This window comes from Chiloscyllium punctatum, chromosome 32 (genome assembly GCF_047496795.1).
Source record: "Chiloscyllium punctatum isolate Juve2018m chromosome 32, sChiPun1.3, whole genome shotgun sequence".
Taxonomy (NCBI): Eukaryota; Metazoa; Chordata; class Chondrichthyes; order Orectolobiformes; family Hemiscylliidae; genus Chiloscyllium; species Chiloscyllium punctatum.
The window spans coordinates 21,295,806-21,319,179 of NC_092770.1; the positions used below are offsets into that span (position 1 = coordinate 21,295,806).

At 41.9% G+C, this 23,374-nt stretch overlaps 1 protein-coding gene and 1 long non-coding RNA gene across 6 annotated transcripts in view; one reads left to right on the forward strand and one right to left on the reverse strand.

The window, feature by feature from the left end:
- LOC140457975 (uncharacterized) overlaps positions 1-21,882 on the forward strand; it is a 46,336-nt gene extending 24,454 nt beyond the window's left edge. Inside the window, exon 3 of the long non-coding RNA XR_011953420.1 lies at positions 21,537-21,882. This is a non-coding gene — a long non-coding RNA (uncharacterized lncRNA). The remainder of the gene's footprint in view (positions 1-21,536) is intronic.
- The window catches only part of LOC140457968 (putative tetratricopeptide repeat protein 41), a 65,167-nt gene that overhangs the window by 20,714 nt on the left and 21,079 nt on the right, over positions 1-23,374 (reverse strand). For 3 of the 5 annotated variants that reach the window (XM_072551850.1, XM_072551849.1, XM_072551852.1), the window contains exons 7-9: positions 22,228-22,467; positions 19,761-19,959; positions 14,785-14,942 (exon numbers count right to left, since the gene is read on the reverse strand). In XM_072551850.1, the coding sequence (XP_072407951.1) occupies positions 14,785-14,942; positions 19,761-19,959; positions 22,228-22,467 (597 nt within the window). The remainder of the gene's footprint in view (positions 1-14,784; positions 14,943-19,760; positions 19,960-22,227; positions 22,468-23,374) is intronic. The other 2 variants (XM_072551853.1, XM_072551851.1) reach the window with 1 other exon arrangement.

Genomic DNA, 23,374 nt, shown 5'->3' on the forward strand with positions numbered 1-23,374 from the left:
TTGTATCCACCACTTCCTCTGAAAGATCATTCCACACATGAATCACTCTCTGTGTAAAAAGGTTGCCCTTCATGTCTTTTTGAAATCTTTCTCCTGTCACCTTAAAAACATGCCCCTTCGTCTTGAAATCCCCCACTCTAGGGAAAAGACACCTATCATTCACCTTATCTATACCCCATATGATTTCATTAACCTCTATAAGATCATCCCTCACCTCCTACACTCCATTGAGAAAGGTCCCAGCCTATCCAGCCCCTCGTTATAACTCAAACCTTCCATTTCCAGCAACATCCTGATAAACCCTTTATGAAACCTCTCAAGCTTAATAATATCCTTCCAATAAGAGGATGACCAAAACTGGACACAGTACTCCAGAAGAGACCTCAGCAACGTTCTGTACAAACCTCAAAATTATAACCCAACTCCTTTATTTATAGACCTGAGCAATGAAGACAAGCTTGCTAAATGCCTTCTTAACCATCTTGTCTACGTGATGCAAACTTCAAAGAGTTACCTACCTGAATCCCTAGGTTTATCTGATCTATAACACTACCTAAGGCATTAGTTTTAATTGTATAAATCTTGCCCTTGTTTGTTTTACCAAAATGCAATACCTCATATTTATCCAAATTGAACTCCATCTGCCAATCATCAGCCCACTGACTCAATTGATCAAGATCTTTTTGTAAACTTGGACAACCTTCTTCATTGTCCACTATACCACCAATTTTGGTGTCATCCATAAGCTTACTAACCATGCCTTCTATATTCTCATCTAAATCATTTATATGAATGACAAACAGAAGGGGACCCAGCACTGATCCCTGTGGAACACCATTGGTCACAGACCTCCAGTCTAAAAATTAGCTCTCTCCCTCATCAAGTCTCTGTCTCCAAGAGCAAAGTCAATTTTATATACAATTGGCAAGCTCACCCTCAATCCCATGTGATCTAATTTTATTAATTAGTCTACCATATGGAACCTTGTCAAAGGCTTTACTAAAGTCCAAGTAAATAACATCTACTGCTCTGCCCTGATCAATCTTCTCGGTTACTTCCTTAAAAAACTCAATCAAGTCCAGATAGGTATTTTTCACTGATGGAGATGGGTGTATGGTAGGAATGAACAAACTGCCTGTAATGTGCTTACAATTTTTTTAAAAATGAAAAAAAACTTGTATTGTAAGGCATCTTTCACATGTTTAGGATGCCTCAAACTGATTTAGAGCCAATGAAATCGTTTTTTAAGTGTTACTTTTGTAATATGGAATGCAGGAGAATCTCAGCGAAAGTTCTGGGGACCTGGGTTTGAATTCTGCCATAGCAGATGGTGGGATTTGAATTTAATCTTTTTTTAAAATCTGGCGCAAAGAATTTACTGATGACCACAAAACCATTATCAATTGTTGGACAAAACCATCTGGCTTACTAATGTCTACCATCCTCATCTGGTCTGACCTACATGTGACTCCAGAACCACAGGAATGTGGTTGACTCTCAACTGCCCTGGCAAGCCACTCATTTCAAGGGCAGCTAGGGACAGGCAATGTATGTCAGCCAGCAACACCTACCTCCCACAAAAGAATAAAAGGAAAACAAAAAATTTCCTCAGATAAAGAATCTGAAAAATAATCTTTAAAAAACATGAACAGGTGGCAAACAGGCAGGTAGAAAGATAAGCAGAAAGAATTGGCAAAGTGGAACACAAGTTGCTCCATGATTCTTTAAAGGAGAAAGTATCAAAGGTGGAGGAAAAAAAGTCAAAACAACAACACTTTTGAGAAGGGAGAGGAACAGACAAAGGCAGCACATGATGAGGTCAGTGTAATGGAGAGAGAGAAAAAAAGAAACCCACACTGCTAACTGACACAGCAGTGAACCTGCACAGTTACTGCCTTTGAATTCATGTATTGCTGGACATCGGAGTGCGTCTGGGAACATTAACAGCAAAGTTCACAACTAATCTTGGAGGAACATGTTTGACAGAGGTCACAGCACAGAAACAGGTAAGTGAATATTTTTAAGTATGGCCTACAGAAAGTCTGCAGTAGTGAGTTGAGTCGGTTCTTTCTTGATGATATGTTTTATTGAGATATGTCAGCCTGGAGCAGCGTTTTATAGAGGAATAAGACAGAGCTATATTCTGGGTCTGTACATTGGAAGAAGCAAAAATGGCCTTTAGTAGAGTGATATGCTCTTCTTGTTGGATATGGGAGTCCAGGGAGAGTTTACATGTTACTGAGGATTATATCTGCAATAAATGTCATTGGTTGTGAATCCTATGAGATCGAATGGATTGGTTAGAGAAACAGTTAAAAGCAATGAGAAATTTACAATAGCAAGGGGATGTGATGGATGGCAGTTATAGGTAAGGAAAAAAGTTGCACATACTGTCACATGGGTTAACTACAGGAAAGTTAAGAGAGGTAGGCAGGTAGTGAGGGAGTCTTCTGTGGCCATTTCAAACAAGTATGCTGTTTTGGAAAATGTAGGGGGTGATGGATTCTCAGGGGAATGTAGGATGAACAGCCAGGTTTCTGGTATCGAGACTGGCTCTAATGCAATGAGGGGTACATCGAGTTCCAAGAGATCAATTACGTTAGTGGACTCTCTAGTCCGAGGCACAGACAGACGTTTCTGTGGCCAGCAGCAAAAAATCAGAATGGTGTGTTGCCTCTCTGGTGCCAGGGCCAAGGATGTCTCAGAGAGGGTGTAGAATGTTCTCAAGGGGGAGAGGGGCAAGAGGTCATTGTACACATTGGAACCAATGACATAGGAAGGGAAAAGGATGAGATTCTGAAGGGAGAATATAGAGAGTTAGGCAGGAATTTAAACAGGAAATCCTTGAGAGCAGTAATATCTGGATTACTCCCGGGGCTACAGGGTAGGAATAGGAGGATAGAGCAGATGAATGCATGGCTGAGGTGTATGGGAAAAGGATTCTCATTTTTGGATCATTGGAATCTCTTCTGGGTAGAAGTGACCTGTACAAGTAGGATAGATTGCACCTGAATTCGAAGAGGACTAATATACTGGCAGGGAGATTTGCTAGAGCTGCTCAAGAGGATTTAAACTATTAAAGTGGGGGGAGGGGTGGGACCCAGGGAGATAGTGAGGAAAGAGACCAATCTGGGACTGGTACAGTTGAGAAAAGAAGCGAGTCAAACAATCAGGGCAGGCAGGGACAAAGCAGAGAACAAGGTAGAACTGATAAATTAAAGAGCATTTATTTCCATGCAAGAGGCCTACAGGTAAGGCAGATGAACTCAGGGCATGGTTAGGAACATGGGACTGGGATATCATAACATTTACAGAAACGTGGCTCAAGGATGGACAGGACTGGCAGCTTAATGTTCCAGAATACAAATGCTGCAGGCAAGGACAGAAAGGGAGGCAAGAGAGGAGTGGGAGTGGTGTTTTTGATAAGGCATTACATTACAGCTGTACTGAGGGAGGATATTCCCGGAAAAACATCCAGGGAAGTCATTTGGGTTGAACTGAGAAATAAGAAAGGGATGATCACCTTATTGGGATTGTATTATAGACACCCTAATAGTCAGAGGGAAATTGAGAAGCAGATTTGTAAGGAGATCTCGGTTATCTGTAGGAGTAATAGAACAAAGAAGAACAAAGAAAATTTAAAGCCCAGTAACAGGCCCTTCAGCCCTCCAAGCCTGAGTTGATCAAAATATAATGTCTAAACTTGTCAGCCAATTCCTAAGCATCTGTATCCTTCTACTCCCCACCTACTCATGCACTTATCCAGACGCATCTTATATGAATCTACCGCGCCTGCCTCTACCACCTTTGCTGGTAACGAGTTCCAAACACCCACCACCCTCTGTGTGAAGTATTTACCGCGTGTATCCCCCTTAAACTTTCCACCTCTCACTTTGAAAGCGTGACGTCTCGTTATTGAATCCTTCACCCTGGGAAAAAGCTTGTCTCTATCCACCCTGTCTATACCCTTCATGATTTTGTAAATCTCAATCAGGTCCCCCCTCAATCTCCTTTTTTCTAGTGAAAATAAACCTAACTTACTCAACCTTTCTTCATAGCTAGCATCTTCCAAACCAGGCAACATCCTCGTAAACCTCCTCAGCACCCTCTCCAAAGCGTCCACATCCTTTTGGTAATGTGGTGACCAGAACTGTACACAGTATTCTAAATGCGGCCGAACCAATATCTTGTACAATTTTAACATGACTTGCCAGCTCTAATACTCAATACCCCGTCCAATGAAGGCAAGCATACTATATGCCTTCTTGACCACTCTATCCACTTGTGCAGCAACCTTCAGGGTACAATGGACCTGCACTCCCAGATCTCTCTGCCCATCAACTTTTCCCAAGGCTCTTCCGTTCATTGTATAATTCGCTCTGGAATTAGTCTTGCCTAAATGCATCACCTCACATTTGTCTTGATTGAAAACCATCTGCCACTTTTCCGCCCAACTCTCCAGATCATTTAGGTAAATTACAAACAACAGTGGCTCCAACACTGACCCCTGTGGAACACCACTGGTCACCTTTCTCCATTTCGAGAAACTACTACTCTCTGTCTCCTGTTGCTCAACCAGTTCTTTATCCACCTAGCTAGAACACCCTGCACACCATATGACTTCACTTTCTCCATTAGTCTACCATGGGGAACCTTATCAAACGCCTTACTAAAGTCCATATATATGACATCAACAGTCCTTCCTTCATCTATCAACTTGGTCACTTCCTCGAAGAACTCTATTAAGTTGGTAAGGCACGATCTTCCCCACACAAAACCATGTTGCCTATCACTGATAAGCCCATTCTTTTTAAAATATAAATAGATCCTATCCCTCAGTACGTTCTCCAGCAACTTTCCCACCACTGATGTAAGGCTCACTGGTCTGTAGTTACCCGGAATATCCCTACTACCCTTCTTGTACAGGGGGACAACATCGGCAACCCTCCAGTCCTCCGGCACCTCACTTGTATTTAAGGATGCCACAAAGATATCTCTCAGGGCCCCAGCTATTTCCTCTCTCGCCTCCCTCAGCAACCTCAGATAGATCCCATCCGGTCCTGGGGATTTGTCCACCTTAATAACCTCTAGCCTACCCAACGCATCTTCCCTACTTATGTCATCGTGATCCAGACTAATCAAACTTCTATCTCTAATCTCAACATTCATCATGTTCCTCTCCTCAGTGAACACTGATGCAAAGTAATCATTCAAAATCTCACCCATTCTCTCAGGTTTGACACACAGCCTTCCTTTGTTATCCTTTAGTGGACCAATCCATTCTCTAGTTACCCGCTTGCTTCTTATATAAGAATGAAATACTTTGGGATTCTCCTTAATTCTGCTCACTAAAGCTATATCATGACCCCTTTTAGCCCGCTTGATTCCTCGTTTAAGACATGTCCTACTCTTCCGAAATTCTTTCAGGGCCCGTTCTGTTCTAAGCTGCCTAGACCATATCTATGCTTCCCTTTTCCTCTTGGGTAGTTGTGCAATTTCTCCTGTCATCCAAGTTCATGAATCTTGCTCTTCCTATCCTTTGCCTTCAATGAGACATGCCTATCCTGCACTATCTTTAACCTATCTCTGAAAACCTCCCACATCTCAAATGTGGACTTCCCTTCAAATAGCTGTGTCCAATCCACATTTCCGAGCTCCTTCCTAATTTTGATATAATTGGCCTTGGCCCAGTTTAGTACTCTTCCCTTAGGACCACTCTCTTCTTTATCTACGAGTATTCTAAAACTTACAGAATTGTGGTCACTGTTCCCAAAGAAATCCCCCACTGCAACTTCTACCACCTGTCCTGGCTCGCTCCCCAGTACCAGGTCCAATATGGCCCCTTCCCTCATCGGACTATTGACATACTGCTCTAGAAAACCCTCCTGGGTGCTTCTTACAAATTCTACCCCATCCAGACCTCTGACGTTAAGTGTATCCCAGTCAATGTTGGGAAAATTAAAATCTCCCATCACCACTACCCTATTGCCTCTACATCTTTCCATAATCTGTTTACCTATTTGTTCTTCTACCTCACGCTCACTGTTGGGAGGTCTGTAATGCAGCGCCAACAGGGTGGTTATGGTTGGGGATTTTAACTTTCCAAACATAGACTGGGACTGCCATAGTGTTAAGGGTTTAGACGGAGAAGAATTTGTTAAGTGTGTCCAAGAAAAGTTTCTGATTCAGTATGTGGATGTACCTATGAGAGAAGGTACAAAACTTGACGTACTCTTGGGAAATAAGGCAGGGCAGGTGACTAAGGTGTCAATGGGGAAGCACTTTGGGACCAGCGACCATAATTCTATTTGTTTTTAAATAGTGATGGAAAAGGATAGACCAGATCTAAAAGTTGAAGTTCTAAATTGGAGGAAGGCCAATTTTGATGATATTAGGCAAGAACTTTTCAAAAGCTGATTGGGGGCAGATGTTCGCAGGTAAAGGGACAGCTGGAAAATGGGAAGCCTTCAGAAATGATCAATTGGATCAATGGGCTGAGGGGTGGCAGATGCAGTTTAATTTGGATAAATGTGAGGTGTTCCATTTTGGTACAACAAATAAGGGCAAGACTTATACAATTAAAACTAGGGCCTTGGGTAGTGTTGTAGAACAGAGAGACCTTGGGGTTCAGGTACATAATTCTTTTATATCTGAGTCACATATCGATAGGTGGATAAGAACATATTTAGCACACTTGCCTTCATTGCTCAGACTATTGAGAGTTGGGCCATAATGTCAAGGTTGTACAAACACTGGAATGGCCTCTTCTGGAGTACTGTGTTCAATTCTAGTTTCCCTGTTATAGGAAGGTTATAACAAGCTGGAGAGTGTTCAAAAGAGATTTACCAGGAATTTGCCGTAAATGGAGGGTTTGAGTTATAAGGAGAGGCTGGATAAGCTGGAATGTTTTTCACTAAAGCATATGACCTTGAAAGGTAATCTCATAGAGATTTATAAAATCATTTGGGGCATAAATAAGGTGAAGGGCAGGTGACTTTTCCCTAAAGTGGAGGACCAGGGGCATATTTTAAGGTGAGAGGAGAAAAATTTTAAAAAGACATGAGGGTACATTTTGTTATATAAGGAGTGAATTTAGAATGAACTTCCAAGGAGGTGGTGAATGCAGTTAGTTACAATGCTTAAAAGACATTTGGATAAGTACATGAATAAGAAATCTTTGGAGGGATATGGGCCAAGCACAGGCAGGTGGGACCAATTTGGTTTTGGGATTATGACCGGCAAGGACCTTTGGACCAGAGGGTCTATTTCCATGCTGTACTATTTTATGACTATCCTGGATGAAGAAAAGTCTACAGAATATTAGGAAGTGGTCATTAAGTAAAGTCACGCTTGATGATGTTTTGAGAGAGGAAAGAATATGAGTACCCTGATTTTTATGGAAAGTTATATCGGTGCTGGGATGACCAAGAAATGTTTTAAGAACCCAGGTAAGGCCAGTGACAGGGGTCGACACTGAACAAAAGCAAAACCCCATTAATATTTGTAGCTCCACTTCTGTAAAGCAGTGATATACGGTAGGATGATTTGTGTAAGTGAAAATAAGAGCACATAAAACAGCGATTTTGAAACTTAAAAGGAATAAAGCAAGAATGTTTACTGAAAAGAAAGGCTCAGCTGCTTTGGCTCACAGGTAGCATGCTTATCTGTGTAAGAAGGTCATAAATTCAAGAGCCAGTCAGAGACTTGATCATATATTATAGGCAGAAAGTTAGTCCAGTACTGAGGGAGGTCTACACTTTTTAAATTGCTGCCTTTCTGATGAAATACTAAGCCTGTTGGGAATCAATTTAGCTTAGTTGGCTGGACTGTTGGTTTACAAATCAGTGCAATGTCAACAGTGTAGGTTCAATTCCCATCACTGATTTGATGTTACCATGAAGGACTCTCTTTCTCAAACTCTTCCCTCGCCTGAGGTCTGGTGGCCCTCAGGTTAAATTACCACCAGTTGCTTCTCTCTAATGAGACAGCAGCCCCTATTATCTAGTAAGACGATAGCGATACAACAATAACTAAGCCTGTTTACCATCTCTACTATAAGGGGGAAAGTATAAAACAAAACTGAGAGAGTTCTCCCACTATCTTGCACAATATTTGTTCTTCAAGCAGATTAGCCCAGATTATCTAATCACATATCTCATTGCTATTTGCGGAACATTTGACTGCTCCTTTGATAGTATTTAAATGGCTGTAAATTTTTGAGATATTCTGAGGTTATGAAAGGCACAATGTAACCTTTATGGGAAATAAGAATAAGTGTTCATAAAAATAATAAATGAAGGAAGGTCAGAGAGGTTGCTAGGAGGAAGAAGATCAGAAAGAAATTGTGATGCGAATGAAAATAGTTTGGAAGCTTAAAGTGAGAAAGGGATTTACTATCAAACAACTAGTGAAGAGGAAGAAGGACGCTTATTTAAGGTTGAGGAAGCAAGGATCAGACAGGGCTCAAGGTAGCCAGGAAGGAACTGAAGAATGGACTCAGGAGAGCTAAAATGGAGCATGAAAAACCCTGGCGGGCAGGATTAAGGAGAACCCCAAGTCATTCTACACTTATGTGAGGAACAAGAGGATGGCCAGAGGGGAGGTCCTTAATGAATACTTTGCTTCAGTATCCACTAGTCAGAGGGATTGTCATTTATGAGGACAGCGTGAAACAGATTGATACACTTGAACAGGTTGATGTTAAGAAGGATGTGCTGGATAGAGTGGATAGCCAGAGGGTTTTTTCCAGGTTGGAAATGGCTATTACAAGGTGGCACAATTTTAAGATGATTGGGGAAGGTTTAGAGGAGATATCAGAGGTGGGTTCTTTATTCAAAGAATGGTGAGTACGTGGAATGCACTGCCAGCAGTGGTAGTAGAGTCAGATACATTACAGATGTTTAAGCAACTCTGGAATCGGCATATAGATGATAGTAAAATGTAGCATATGTAGATTAGTTTGACCCTAGAGTAGGATAAAACGTCGGCACAAGGGCTGAAGGGCTTGTACTGTGCTGTACAGTTTTATGTTCTATGTAACAGTTTTTCTTGCATTTGGTTGAATTGTGCAAGCTTCCCACAGAGTTCTCGGGTACACCTGATCAGGTCCTGGGGATTTATCCACCTTTACCCATTTCAAGACATCCAGCACTTCCTCCTCTGTAATCTGGACATTTTGCAAGATGTCACCATCTATTTCCCTACAGTCTATATCTTCCATATTCTTTTCCACAGTAAATACTGATGCAAAATACTTGTTCAGTATCTCCTCCATTTTCTGCGGCTCCACACAAAGGCCACCTTGCTGATCTTTGAGGGGCCCTATTCTCTCCCTTTTGTCCTTAATGTATTTGTAAAAGCCCTTTGGATTCTCCTTAATTCTATTTGTCCCCTTTTTGCCCTCCTGATTTCCTTCTTAAGTATACTCCTACTTCTTTTATACTCTTCTAAGGATTCACTCGATCTATCCCGTCTGTACATTACATATGCTTCCTTCTTTTTCTTAACCAAACCCTGAATTTATTTAGTCATCCAGCATTCCCTATACCTACCAACCTTTCCTTTTACCCTGACAGGAATATACTTTCTCTGGATTCTCATTTCTGAAGTCTTCCCATTTTCCAGCTGTCCCTTTACCTGCAAATATCTGCCCGCAATCAGCTTTCGAACATTCTTGCCTAACACTGTCAAAACTGGCCTTTCTCCAATGTAGAACTTCAACATTTAGATCTGGTCTATCCTTTTCCATCACTACTTTAAATCAAATAGAATTATGGTCGCTGGCCCCAAAGTGCTCCCCCACTGACACCTCAGTCACCTGTCCTGCCTTATTTACAGATAACCGAGATCTCCTTAGAAATCTGTTTCTCAATTTCCCTCTGACTATTGGGAGGTCTATAATGCAATCCCAATAAGGTGATCATCCCTTTCTTATTTCTCAGTTCCACCCAAATAACTTCCCTGGATGTATTTCCAGGAATATCCTCCCTCAGCACAGCTGTAATGCTATCCCTTATCAAAAATGCCACTCCCCCTCCTCTCTTGCCTCCCTTTCTATCCTTCCTCTAGCATTTGTATCCTGGAACATTAAGCTCCCAGTCATGCAAATCCCTGAGCCATGTTTCTGTAATTGCTATGATATCCCAGTCCCATGTTCCTAACCATGCCCTGAGTTCATCTGCCTTCCCTGTTAGGCCCCTTGCATTGAAATAAATGCAGTTTAATTTATTAGTCCTACCTTGTCCCTGCTTGTCTTGACTGTTTGACTCATTCTGTTCTCAACTGTACCAGTCTCAGATTGATCTCTTTCCTCACTATCTCCCTGGGTCCCACCTCCCCACCTTACTAGTTTAAATCTTCCTGGGCAGCTCTAGCAAATTTCCCTGCCAGTATATTAGTCCCCTTCCAATTTGGGTGCAATCTGTCCTTCTTGTACACTGGGCCTCTTGCTGAGTTATTTGTATCATCGATAGTCACAGGTGAGGTGCTGGAAGACTGGAGGTTGGCAAACGTGGTGCCACTGTTTAAGAAGGGTGGTAAGGACAAGCCAGGGAACTATAGACCAGTGAGTCTGACCTCGGTGGTGGGCAAGTTGTTGGATGGAATCCCGAGGGACAGGATGTACATGTATTTGGAAAGGCAAGGACTGGTTCGGGATAGTCAACATGGCTTTGTGCATGGGAAAGCACGTCTCACAAACTTGATTGAGTTTTTTGAAGAAGTAACAAAGCGGATTGATGAGGGCAGAGCGGTAGATATGATCTATATGGACTTCAGTAAGGTGTTTGACAAGGTTCCCCATGGGAGACTAGTTAGCAAGGTTAGAAATACAGGGAGAACTAGCCATTTGAATACAGAACTGGCTCAAAGGTAGAAGACAGAGATTGGTGGTGGAGGGTTGTTTTTCAGACTGGAGGCCTGTGAGCAGTGGAGTGCCACAAGTATCAGTGCTGGGTCCTCTACTTTTTGTCATTTACATAAATGATTTGGATGTGAGCATAAGAGATACAGTTAGTAAGTTTGCAGATGACACCAAAATTGGAGGTATAGTGGACAGCGAAGACCGTTTCCTCAGATTACAACAGGATCTGGACCAGATGGGCCAATGGGCTGAGAAGTGGCAGATGGAGTTTAATTCAGATAAATGCGAGGTGCTGCATTTTGGGAAAGCAAATCTTAGCAGGACTTATACACTTAATGGTAAGGTCCTGAACAAAGAGACCTTGGAGTGCAGGTTCATAGTCCTTGAAAGTGGAGTCGCAGGTAGATAGGATAGTGAAGAAGGCGTTTGGTATGCTTTCCTTTATTGGTCAGAGTATTGAGTACAGGGGTTGGGAGGTCATGATGCGGCTGTACAGGACATTGGTTAGGCCACTGTTGAAATATTGCATGCAATTCTGGTCTCCTTCCTATCGGAAAGATGTTGTGAAACTTGAAAGGATTCAGAAAAGATTTACAAGGATATTGCCAGGGTTGGAGGATTTGAGCTATAGGGAGAGGCTGAACAAATGGGTCTGTTTTCTCTGGAGTGTCGGAGGCTGAGGGGTGACCTTATAGAGGTTTACAAAATTATGAGGGGCATGGATAGGGTAATTAGGCAGTCTTTTCCCTGGGGTTGGGGAGTCCAGAACTGGAGGCATCGGGGAAAGATATAAAAAAGACCTAAGGGGCAACTTTTTCACACAGAGAGTGGTACGAGTGTGGAACGAGATGCCAGAGGAAGTGGTGGTGGCTGGTACAATTACAACATTTGAGAGTCATTTGGATGGGTATATGAACATAGAACATAGAAAAATACAGCGCAGTACAGGCCCTTCGGCCCTCGATGTTGCGCCCACCGAAGCCCACCTAACTTACACTAGCCCAATAACCTCCATATGCTTGTCCAATGCCCGCTTAAATGACCATAAAGAGGGAGAGTCCACCACTGCTACTGGCAGGGCATTCCATGAACTCCCAACCCGCTGAGTAAAAAATCTACCCCTAACATCTGTCCTATACCTACCACCCCTTAATTTAAAGCTGTGTCCCCTAGTAACAGCTGACTTCATTAGCGGAAAAAGGTTCTCACTGTCAACCCTATCTAAACCCCTAATCATCTTGTACACCTCCATCAAATCTCCCCTAAACCTTCTTTTCTCCAATGAGAAAAGCCCCAAGTGCCTCAGCTTTTCCTCATACGATCTTCCTACCATACCAGGCAACATCCTGGTAAACCTCCTCTGCACTCGTTCCAATGCCTCCACATCTTTCCTATAATATAGCGACCAAAACTGCACACAATACTCCAGATGAGGCCACACCAGAGTCTTATACAACGGCAACATGACCTCAGGACTCCGGAACTCAATTCCTCTACCAATAAAGCCCAGTACCCCATATGCCTTCTTCACAGCACTATTTACCTGGGTGGCAACTTTCAAAGATCTGTGTACATGGACACCAAGATCCCTCTGCTCATCCACACTACCAAGTAGTCTACCATTAGCCCAGTAATCCATCTTCTTGTTACTCCTACCAAAGTGAATGACTTCACATTGAAGTCATTAGCTACATTGAATTCCATTTGCCATCTTACTGCCCAGCTCTGCAACTTATCTATATCCCGCTGTAACCTGCCACATCCTTCTTCACTGTCCACAACTCCACCGACATCCGCAAACTTGCTCACCCAGCCTTCAAGCCCCGCCTCCAGGTCATTTATAAAAGTGACAAACAGCAATGGTCCCAAAACAGATCCTTGTGGAACACCGCTAGTAACTGCGCTCCAAGATGAACCTATACCATCAACTACTACCCTCTGTCTCCTTCCAGCCAGCCAATTCCTAATCCAAACCTCTAATGCACCCTCAATGCCATACCTCCGTAGTTTTTGCATTAGCCTGCCATGGGGTACCTTATCGAACGCCTTGCTAAAATCCATATACACCACATCTACTGCTTTACCCTCGTCCACTTCCTTGGTCACCTTCTCAAAGAATTCAATAAGGTTTGTGAGGCACGACCTGCCCTTCACAAAGCCATGCTGACTATCCTTGATCACATTATTCCTATCCAGATGTTCATAAATCCTATCCCTTACAATCCTCTCTAAGACTTTGCCCACAACAGAAGTGAGACTCACTGGCCTATAGTTACTCGGGCTACCCCTGCTCCCCTTCTTGAACAAGGGGACCACATTCGCTATGAATAGGAAGGGTTTGGAGGGATATGGTCTGGGTGCTAGCAGGTGGGACTAGATTGGGTTGGGTTATCTGGTCAGCATGGACAGGTTGGACCGAAGGCCCTAAAGGAGCCTTCCACATCCATCAAAGTTTTACCTGCACATCCACTAATATGATTTATTGTATCCGTTGCTCCCGATGCGGTCTCCTCTACATTGGGGAGACTGGGCGCCTCCTAGCAGAGCGCTTTAGGGAACATCTCCAGGACACCCGCACCAATCAACCACACCGCCCCATGGCCCAATATTTCAACTCTCCTTCCCACTCTGCCGAGGACATGGAGGTCCTGGGCCTCCTTCACCGCCGCTCCCTCACCACCAGACACCTGGAGGAAGAACGCCTCATCTTCCGCCTTGGAACACTTCAACCCCAGGACATCAATGTGGACTTCAACAGTTTCCTCATTTCCCCTTCACCACCTCACCGCAGTTCCAAACATCCAGCTCAGCACTGTCCCCAAGACTTGTCCGGACTTGTCCTACCTGCCTATCTCCTTTTTTCGACCTATGCACTCCACCCTCTCCTCCCTGACCCATCACCTTCATCCCCTCCTCCACTCACCTACTGTACTCTATGCTACTTTCTCTCCACCCCCACCCTCGTCTAGCTTATCTCTCCACGCTTCAGGCTCTCTGCCTTTATTCCTGATGAAAGGCTTTTGCCCGAAACGTCGATTTCGCTGCTCCTTGGATGCTGCCTGAACTGCTGTGCTCTTCCAGCACCACTAATCCAGGTTGGACGAAGGGTCTGCTTCCATGCTGTACATCTCTATGACTCTGTGACAGTATAATAAAAAGCACATCTAATGAAAATGATTGGGTTTTTCACTGGCCAGACAGTCGTTATGCCAGAGCAGATCGGAGATGCACCTGGGACCCTGCAGCATTTCCATCTTAGCAGCGTAAGTGTAGAAATTGCCTGGAAAATTGAATTTTCTGTTTGAATTCTATGCTGGGAACCCTCCAAAAGTTTAAATCAGAGACTTCGGAGGGTTTCAATAAATTTATGTAAAATATTTAATAAATGTTTGACAATTAAGTATATAGTGTAACTCGAGTAACTATTAAACTGATCTTGTACTTATCTCACGCATCCCCAATCACAAATCCCTCGGATCCTGAACTAATACCCTCAAACCCTGACACCTTTCCCCTCCCAGAACCCGGAGCACCTCTCCACCTGCGACCTGACACTCCACTCCACTCCATCACCCCAATCCCAATGTGCACCCAGTAACCCCGTCCACCGGGCGCAACTACCCCACCCCATCAGCGACACAACCCCTACCAGTTCCATCCCCCGAAATCTGTGTGGGATAGCCACTCCCAAGAAAATCTTGTTCAATTAGTACACAAAATATTAATTAAAACTAAAAAGTCATGACTTAAGGAAACTATATGGAAAATTGTGTAACAGAGCTACCCACTAATAATTGATGTATTTCTACAATAGACTAAGACGAATATAAGATAAGTGAAAGTCTACAGTTCAATTTTCCTACTAAGAATTGAGAAGAATTTCTTTTTCATAGTAACTGTAAATATTATAGCAAATTTCCTACTTTCTGATACATAGGGTCTGGCCAGGAACTCAACCACCATTTTGTGATAGGCAACCGTAGGATCAAATCCTGCCTCTGATAACAAATCCCAGTGATGGACAAGATCCAGCTTCGATTGATAAGAATGCTTTGAATTCTGATAAATTAGATCCATGATCCTGAAGAGAAAGAAATAAGACCTTTTATTTTTTAAATGTGCCTTACATCTTACCTGTCAATGATAATGCCAATGGCAGCCCAATGACCTAACTTCCCAAAAAGCAACAAACGTACAGAACATTAACACATATAAATATAGATCTGGGTCGTTGAGGCTTGGGGTAGGTAGGAGTGATTTTGACTACTAGCAAGTATACTATAATTGGTACTAGTTTCAGTCAGATTCCCACCCAAAGTAATAATAATGAGTACACCCCACTATTCCTGTGAATCGCTTCTGCATTCTCACAGTTTTCATGTTTAACTTTTACATTTTTCCAATAATATGGCATCCAGAACAATACTCCGGCTGAAGTCCAAATATACCTTATGCAACTTCAACAGACCTCCTTGCTCTTGTGCTCTGTCCCTCTCTTATAAAGTGTACACCATTTTTATTCGAGCATCCTAATTATTCCATGTGGGAACTGGGCAGCAACAAGGTCCAGCTCTAAAGGGGATGCAAGAACAGAGGGAACTAAGTATAGTGCACCCCCCTCCCATTAAGCTCTCAGCACCCTTGGCCCACAAGCCTCATTCCTAATGAAGAGCTTATGCCTGAGACATCGATTCTCGTGCTCTTCTGGTGCTGCCTGACTAGCTGTGTTTTTCCAGCACCACACTATTCGACTCTGATCTCCAGGATCTGCAGTGCTCACTTTCTTCTCATACATGTGCATGAGTCATTGAAGGTGGCAGAGAAATTTGAGAGAGGAGATAATAATGCACACAGTATCTAGATTTTATAAATAGGAGCATAGCATACAAGAGCAGGAAGTTTATAATGAACTTGGATATGGGTTTAGCCTCAGCTGGGGTATTACATCCAGTTCTGGATGCTACATTTTTGGAAAGACTTAAAGGTATTTGAGAGAATTATGATAAAATTTGCAAGAATAATTCCAGGGATTAGGAATTGCAATTATTAAGATACAAGTTATAAGATATATAGGTTAAGGCTGTTTTCCTTGGAAACAGGAATGAGATTTGATAGAGCTTTTCAAAGCCATGATGGGTCTGACAGAATGGGCAGAGAGAAACAGCTCCTTTTTATGAAAGAATCGAAAGGAAGAGACACAATTTAAAGTAATTGGGGAAAGAAACAAAAGTGACATGTAGGGTATGATTAAGGCCTGGAATGCACTGCCTGAAGGTGTGTCAATGGATGCAAGTTCAATCAAGGCATTCAAAAGGAAAATTACATTTTCATTGGAAAAGGAACAATATAGAGGGGAATGGGGATAACCTAGGGGAGTGAGAGAGTTGCTCATTTGCAGCTTAAGTGTAGATATGATGCAGCCAAACAGTCGTCTTCTTTGATGTAACAGTTCTGTGTTTCTACATATATGAACATGTATTTGGAAAGGCAAGGACTGATTCGGGATAGTCAACATGGCTTTGTGCATGGGAAATCATGTCTCACAAACTTGATTGAGTTTTTTGAAGAGTAACAAAGAAAATTGATGAGGGCAGAGCAGTAGATGTGATTTATATGGACTTCAGTAAGGCGTTCGACAATGTTCCCCATGGGTGAATGATTAGCAAGGTTAGATCTCATGGAATACAGGGAGAACTAGTCATTTGGATACCTAACTGGTTCAAAGGTAGAAGACAGAGGGGAGTGATGGAGGGTTGTTTTTCAGACTGGAAGCCTGTGACGAGTGGAGTTCCACAAGGATCGGCGCTGGGCCCTCTACTTTTTGTCATTTACATAAATGATTTGGATGCGAGCATAAGAGATACAGTTAGTAAGTTTGCAGATGACACCAAAATTGGAGGTGTAGTGGACAGCGAAGAGGGTTTCCTCAGATTACAACAGGGTCTGAACCAGATGGGCCAATGGGCTGAGAGGTGGCAGATGGAGTTTAATTCAAATAAATGCGAGGTGCTGCATTTTGGGAAAGCAAATCTTAGCAGGACTTACACACTTAATGGTAAGGTCCTAGGGAGTGTTGCTGAACAAAGAGACCTTGGAGTGCAGGTTCATAGCTCCTTGAAAGTGGAGTCGCAGGTAGATAGGATAGTGAAGAAGGCGCTGGGTATGCTTTCCTTTATTAGTCAGAGTATTGAGTACAGGAGTTGGGAGGTCATGTTGCAGCTGTACAGCACATTGGCCAGGCCACTGTTGGAATATTGCATGCAATTCTGGTCTCCTTCCAATCGGAAAGATATTGTGAAACTTAAAAGGGTTCAGAAAAGATTTATAAGGATGTTGCCAAGGTTGGAGGATCTGAGCTACAGGGAGAGGCTGAACAGGCTGGGGCTGTTTTCCCTGGAGCGTCCGAGGCTGAGGGATGAACTTATAGAGGTTTACAAAATGATGAGGGGCATGGATAGGATAAATAGACAAAGTCTTTTCCTTGGGGACGGGGAGTCCAGAACTAGAGGGCATAGGTTTAGGGTGAGAGGGGAAAGATATAAAAGAGACTGAAGGGGCAACTTTTTCACGCAGATGGTGGTACGTGTATGGAATGAGCTGCCAGAGGATGTGGTGGAGGCTGGTACAATTGCAATATTTAAGAGACATTTGGATGGGTATATGAATAGGAAGGGTTTGGAGGGATATGGGCCAGGTGCTGGCAGGTGGGACTAGATTGGGTTGGGATATTTGGTCGTCGGGGACAGGTTGGACTGACGGGTCTGTTTCTATGCTGTACATCCCTATGACTCTATGACTAAGTGGGACTACAATAGTTTAGGATATCTGTTCGGCATGGACGAGTTGGACCGAAGGGTCTGTTTCCGTGCTGTACATCTCTATGACTCTATGACTCTATATATCAGAACACATCTTTGTACCTTGGCGAAACATTGTCAGTTAATTATAAATTGCACAGAAAATAAAATTTCTCATGTACCTCATTAAAGAATTAACATTGGGTCATTGATCCCTACAATTAGCTTCACTAAAGTTTATTTTAATTGAATAATTCATTTTGATTAGTATTTCAATATATTGAATATGTATCACTTGTCAGGGAAATGCAGCAAAGAAAAGTGATTACAGCAAAACCACCACCAAATATTAACAAGTAACTAAAAATACAAGAATATCACGGAGTTGTTACAGCACAAAAGGAGACAATTCAGCCTATTGTGCCTGCACCTACACTTCAAATGAGCAGCAATACTTTGTGCCAATTTCCTGTCTTTTCCCCATATTCTTGCACACAATTTCTATCCAAATAATCAACGAATGCCCTCTTGAACACCTCAGTTAGTTTTGCCTTCACCACATTTCCAGGCGTGCATTCTGTACCTCCTTCCTGCTTCCTTTTGCATATCACTTTAATCCTTGTTCTTGGTCCTTTTATGAGTGGCAACAGCTTCTCCTCATTTTCTGCTCATGAGTTAGAAAACTTTGATCAAATCTCTTCTCAACCTTCATCTCTCCAAACAGAACAATCCCAACTTCTAAAATCTATCCTCAAAACTGAGTTTCTCATTCCTGGAACTATTCTTGTGAATCGCTTCTGCATTCTCACATTTTTTATGTTTTGCTTTTACATTTTTCCTACATTGTGGCACCCAGAACTGCACGCAATACTCCGGCTAAAGTCGAACATGTGTCTTATGCAAGTTCAACGTACCTCCTTGCTCTCGTGTCCCTCTCTTATAAAGTCAAGGGCGCTGACATTATGGACTGCTGCTTTTCATTTGTCTTGCAATCTTCAATGATCTGTGTACATATATATTCTGTTCCTGCACCCCCATTACAAATGTATTTTTCTTAAAAAGTGCATCATCTGTCATTTGTCTCCCTACTCCACCATCTTGTCAATGTGCTTTTTGGAGTTCCACACTGTCCTCCTCACAGTCTGCAATTCTTTACAAATTTTGTATCATCTCCAAACTTTGAAACTGTCATCTGCACATCAAGATCCAGGTCAATAATATATATAGGAAAAGCAAGGTTCCCGATATTGGCTGGGGAACGCCAACAGAAACATTCTTCAAGCCCAAATATCCATCGATCATACTCTCTGTTTCCTATCACTTTGTATTCACATTGCTATTGTCTCTTTTATTCCAAGACTTATAATTTTGAAAAGCTCCAGACACCCTATGTATACCTGTATGACTTTCATCCCAGTCTCAGTTCTTATGCTGCTGAAACACTCATTTATACCTTCCTTACCTCTAGAAATTACTATTCCAATATCCTCCTGACTGGTTTCTCACATTCTACTCTCCATAAACTTGAAATAATCAAAAACTTTGTTGCACGTGACTTAACTTGCAACAGGTCCTATTCCGCTACCATCTCTGTGCGTGCTAATCTACCTTCCCTCCCAGTCAAGGAACACGTGATTTTTAAAATTCTTGTACTTGTTCTTAAATCTTTCCATAGCTTGGACCCTCCCTAAGTTTGTAATTTCCTTCAGCCCCACAACATATTTGCAGTTCTTCAATTCTTGCCTCTTGTGCATTCCCAATTATAATTATTCCACCATTCATCCCTCCCAAGTTGCCCCCTTAAAACACACAAAATTATTAATGTGATGTAGTTGTTGTTACATGTGCAATGCCTTGGAACTGCATAATTTCACAGTGCACCAAACCTAAGTGAAATAAATGAGGAAGAAAGGAACTCAGGAATTATATTGTAAAATGCATCTGTTCTTTTAAATGTAACGTTAAAGCATTTGGTTGAATTTTGTTCTGTAATGTAAAGCAACAGTACTCAATAACAAGAGTATAAAGAGTTAGACGATAGGTTCTAAATGTAATGATTGAATATTAAAACAAGCAAGTCAAAATTTTGACTTTTGACTTACAGGGGATCAGATACAATCGTACACAAATCATGGAGGTTTCCACTCATTTCCAGATGCCAAGGTAGCTCTTGGTAAAGTTTCAGGGTGTACTTCTGCTGTGCAAGGTACTCTTTAAATAGCTGGTGACTGAGGGTCTTTTTATGGTTGAAATGATTTTGATAGGAGTTTGAAGTAGATTCATTGACTGGAGCAATTACACCTACAATTTAGAACAAGAGACATAGAAATGAGCATAATTATTTTTAACAGTCAGTTACAAGCACATTTTCACTGCCCTTAAATAGTCTTTGATTCAATTCTATGAATATGTAAGTACATTAAAAACTCGTGTAAAAGTTGATACCATGTATAAGTTGACTGCTTATTTTTGGTCAAAAATCTTTTATTTTCCATATATTTCAAGTAAAAGTTAACCCTACTATATCACCACTATAGACCTTGGAGTGCAGGTTCATGGCTCCTTGAAAGTAGAGTCGCATGTAGATAAGATAGTGAAGACGGCTTTTAGTATGCTTTCCTTTATTGGTCAGAGTATTGAGTACAGGAGTTGGGAGGTTATGTTGCGGCTGTACAGCACATTGGCCAGGCCACTGTTGGAATATTACATGCAATTCTGGTCTCCTTCCTATCGGAAAGATGTTGTAAAACTTGAAAGGGTTCAGAAAAGATTTACAAGGATGTTGCCAGGGTTGGAGGATCTGAGCTACCGGGAGAGGCTGAACAGGCTGGGACTGTTTTTCCTGGAGCGTCCGAGGCTGAGGGGTGACCTTATAGAGGTTTACAAAATTATGAGGGGCATGGAAAAGATAAATAGGCAAAGTCTTTTCCCTGGGGTCAGGGAGTCCAGAACTAGCGGGTATAGGTTTAGGGTGAGAGAGGAAAGATATAAAAGAGACCTAAGGGGCAACTTTTTCACGCAGAGGGTGGTACGTGTATGGAATGAGCTGCCAGAGGATGTGGTGGAGGCTGGTACAATTGCAACACTTAAAAGGCATTTGGATGGGTGTATGAATAGGAAGAGTTTGGAGGGATATGGGCCGGGTGCTGGCAGGTGGGACTAGATTGGGTTGGGATATCTGGTCGGCATGGATGGGTTGGACCGACGGGTCTGTTTCCATGCTGTACATCTCTATGACTCTACTATATCACATTATAAACCTCTTACAAACGAAACTGCCTGTTCTCAATAACCCAATTAAACAAAATCACATTCATTCATTCATACTGGTAACTCTACTCATCACTCTTTATTTACCATATTGCGTCTATTCACTCATTACTCTACTTAGCCACTTAGTTTACTTCAGCACATTTTGATTCATTCATTCATTGAGATCGGTACTAAGTCTATCGGTACTTATTGCACTTTGTTCACTATACATCCAAAAGTTAATGTCGATAAAAAGTTAATCGTTTTAATTGTGCCATTATATCTGAATAAAAGTAAGATATATCTTTAATTCTTTGACAAATTTGTTAATGTTGCTGAGGTTCATAATATACGAGAGTACATGGGAGGGAAATGGAAGAATTTGGTGGGAAAGTTCAAGCTTACAGATTCAGAATTTAATAAATGTTTCATTTTAAGTGTGCAATTATACTAAGCCATGATGTTGCTCAATAGTGTGATTTTGCAAGATTTTAATGAATCTTTGACATGTTAAATTTTCGTACCTGTATGTATAAATCTACTACCAGTGATTCATTTTTGTTTCTCTTGCTTTTATCCTGTAATTATCTTTACTGTAATTTATTCTGTTTCCCCTCTTTACGCAGGATTCGTTGTGCAATCAAATTGACTTCCGCTACTTAAACGGTATTTCAAGCGACAGCATGAATTTCAGCCCCTCAAAACTCGTGACCTTGTATTAGACAAACCCTATAAATTGAACCCTATAAATTGAACCTTTTGTGGGCGACACGGTGACACAGTGGTTAGCACTGTTGCCTCACAGCGCCAGAGACCCGGGTTCAATCCCGCCTCAGGCGACTGACTGTGTGGAGTTTGCACGTTCTCCCCGTGTCTGCGTGGGTTTCCTCTGGGTGCTCCGGTTTCCTCCCACAGTCCAAAGATGTGCAGGTTAGGTGAATTGGCCATGCTAAATTGCCCGTAGTGTTAGGTAAGGGGTAAATGCAGGGGTATGGGTGGGTTACGCTTCGGCGGGTCGGTGTGTTCCACACTGTAATGTAATGTAATGTAATCTAATCTAAAAATAGTCTAAATAAATTTGACTTTTACACCAATATATATGGTAAATTTGTTGGACTACAATTTTAATCTCTGCAAATAGAAATACCTTAGTGCTCTTAATTAAAAAGTAATATAATAATTAATACAGTTATTGGTATTCTTGCAAATTGTCCTGATGAATGCAAGATGAAAGCTTTGACAAAATTAGTCTTTTCTTTCAACTACCAAACAACTATTTTAAATGTTCCTTTCCAATTTTAGCACGAGACTTTTTACCAAGAAGGAGATATTCCACAGCATCACGTATTGATTGGTGGGTGAAATTCAACAATCCATCTGGCCTTTCTTGTATCCATGCCATGGTGGCAGTCCGGAAGAGAGCCCAGTCAAAGCTACTGATCTCATTGGTGTCTTTGTAGCCTAGATCTTTAAGAAGTTGTTGGATATCCTCCTCATTTAGTCCATAACGAGATACACTGAGCAGACAAAGGATGTCAACGACCCAGCCCTTCATACCTGAAACATGGAATTCCAGGAAATTAGGCATGCTTTTCTTTATAAACCATATCAACGCTGATAAATGTAATCATCTCAATTTGACAATGCTTAATCTTCTATTTAAGGGAATACATGTCTAATCTATGCTCTCATAACTTTTCCCTTTTGGCCCAAGTATCATTCTGGTGCATCTGCACAGCACCTTCTCTCAGGTCAAAATATCATTTCTTTGGACCAAATGCAGTTCTCCAGATGCAGAGACCTTTTCTTACTGATTACTGATTGCATCATCCCTGCAATTTTTCACCATGTTTTGATTGATTCTGAAATTGCATTCTCAAGATAACTTTAACAATAGGTGCCATTTCAGCTCAGATAATGCACTGAAGATGTGAGGTTTAAAATCTGTCTGTGTCCCAATAGGTCAGACTATTTTTAAAGTGGGAATTACAGAATCGTACATGGATTTATGCAGTTTTTCAGCAAAATAAAATGTAATTCTGCAAGTACAAATTCACCCCATAAATTTATATGTGTGTACATGCAGGGGAGACCAAGTGTGTGCATGTGGGTGTGTGCGGGGGTGAATACACACACCCACATGCACACACTCACTCAGTCTCACCTGCACATACGTGCATGCGCACACACACATACATACACACACACACACAAGTTTGTGGGGTGAATTTGTACTTGCAGAATTACATTGTATTTTGCTCAAAAACTGCATAAATTGATGTAAGTTTCTGTAAATCCCACTGTAGAAATAGAATCAGTCTGACCTAACATTGGGACACAGACAGACTTTAACTTCACACCTTCACTGCATTGTCTAAGCTGAGATGGCACCTATGATTAAAGCTATCTTGAGAATGTAACTGTAAAAAAGTTCTGGGATTTACATATGAAGGGACCAAAACTA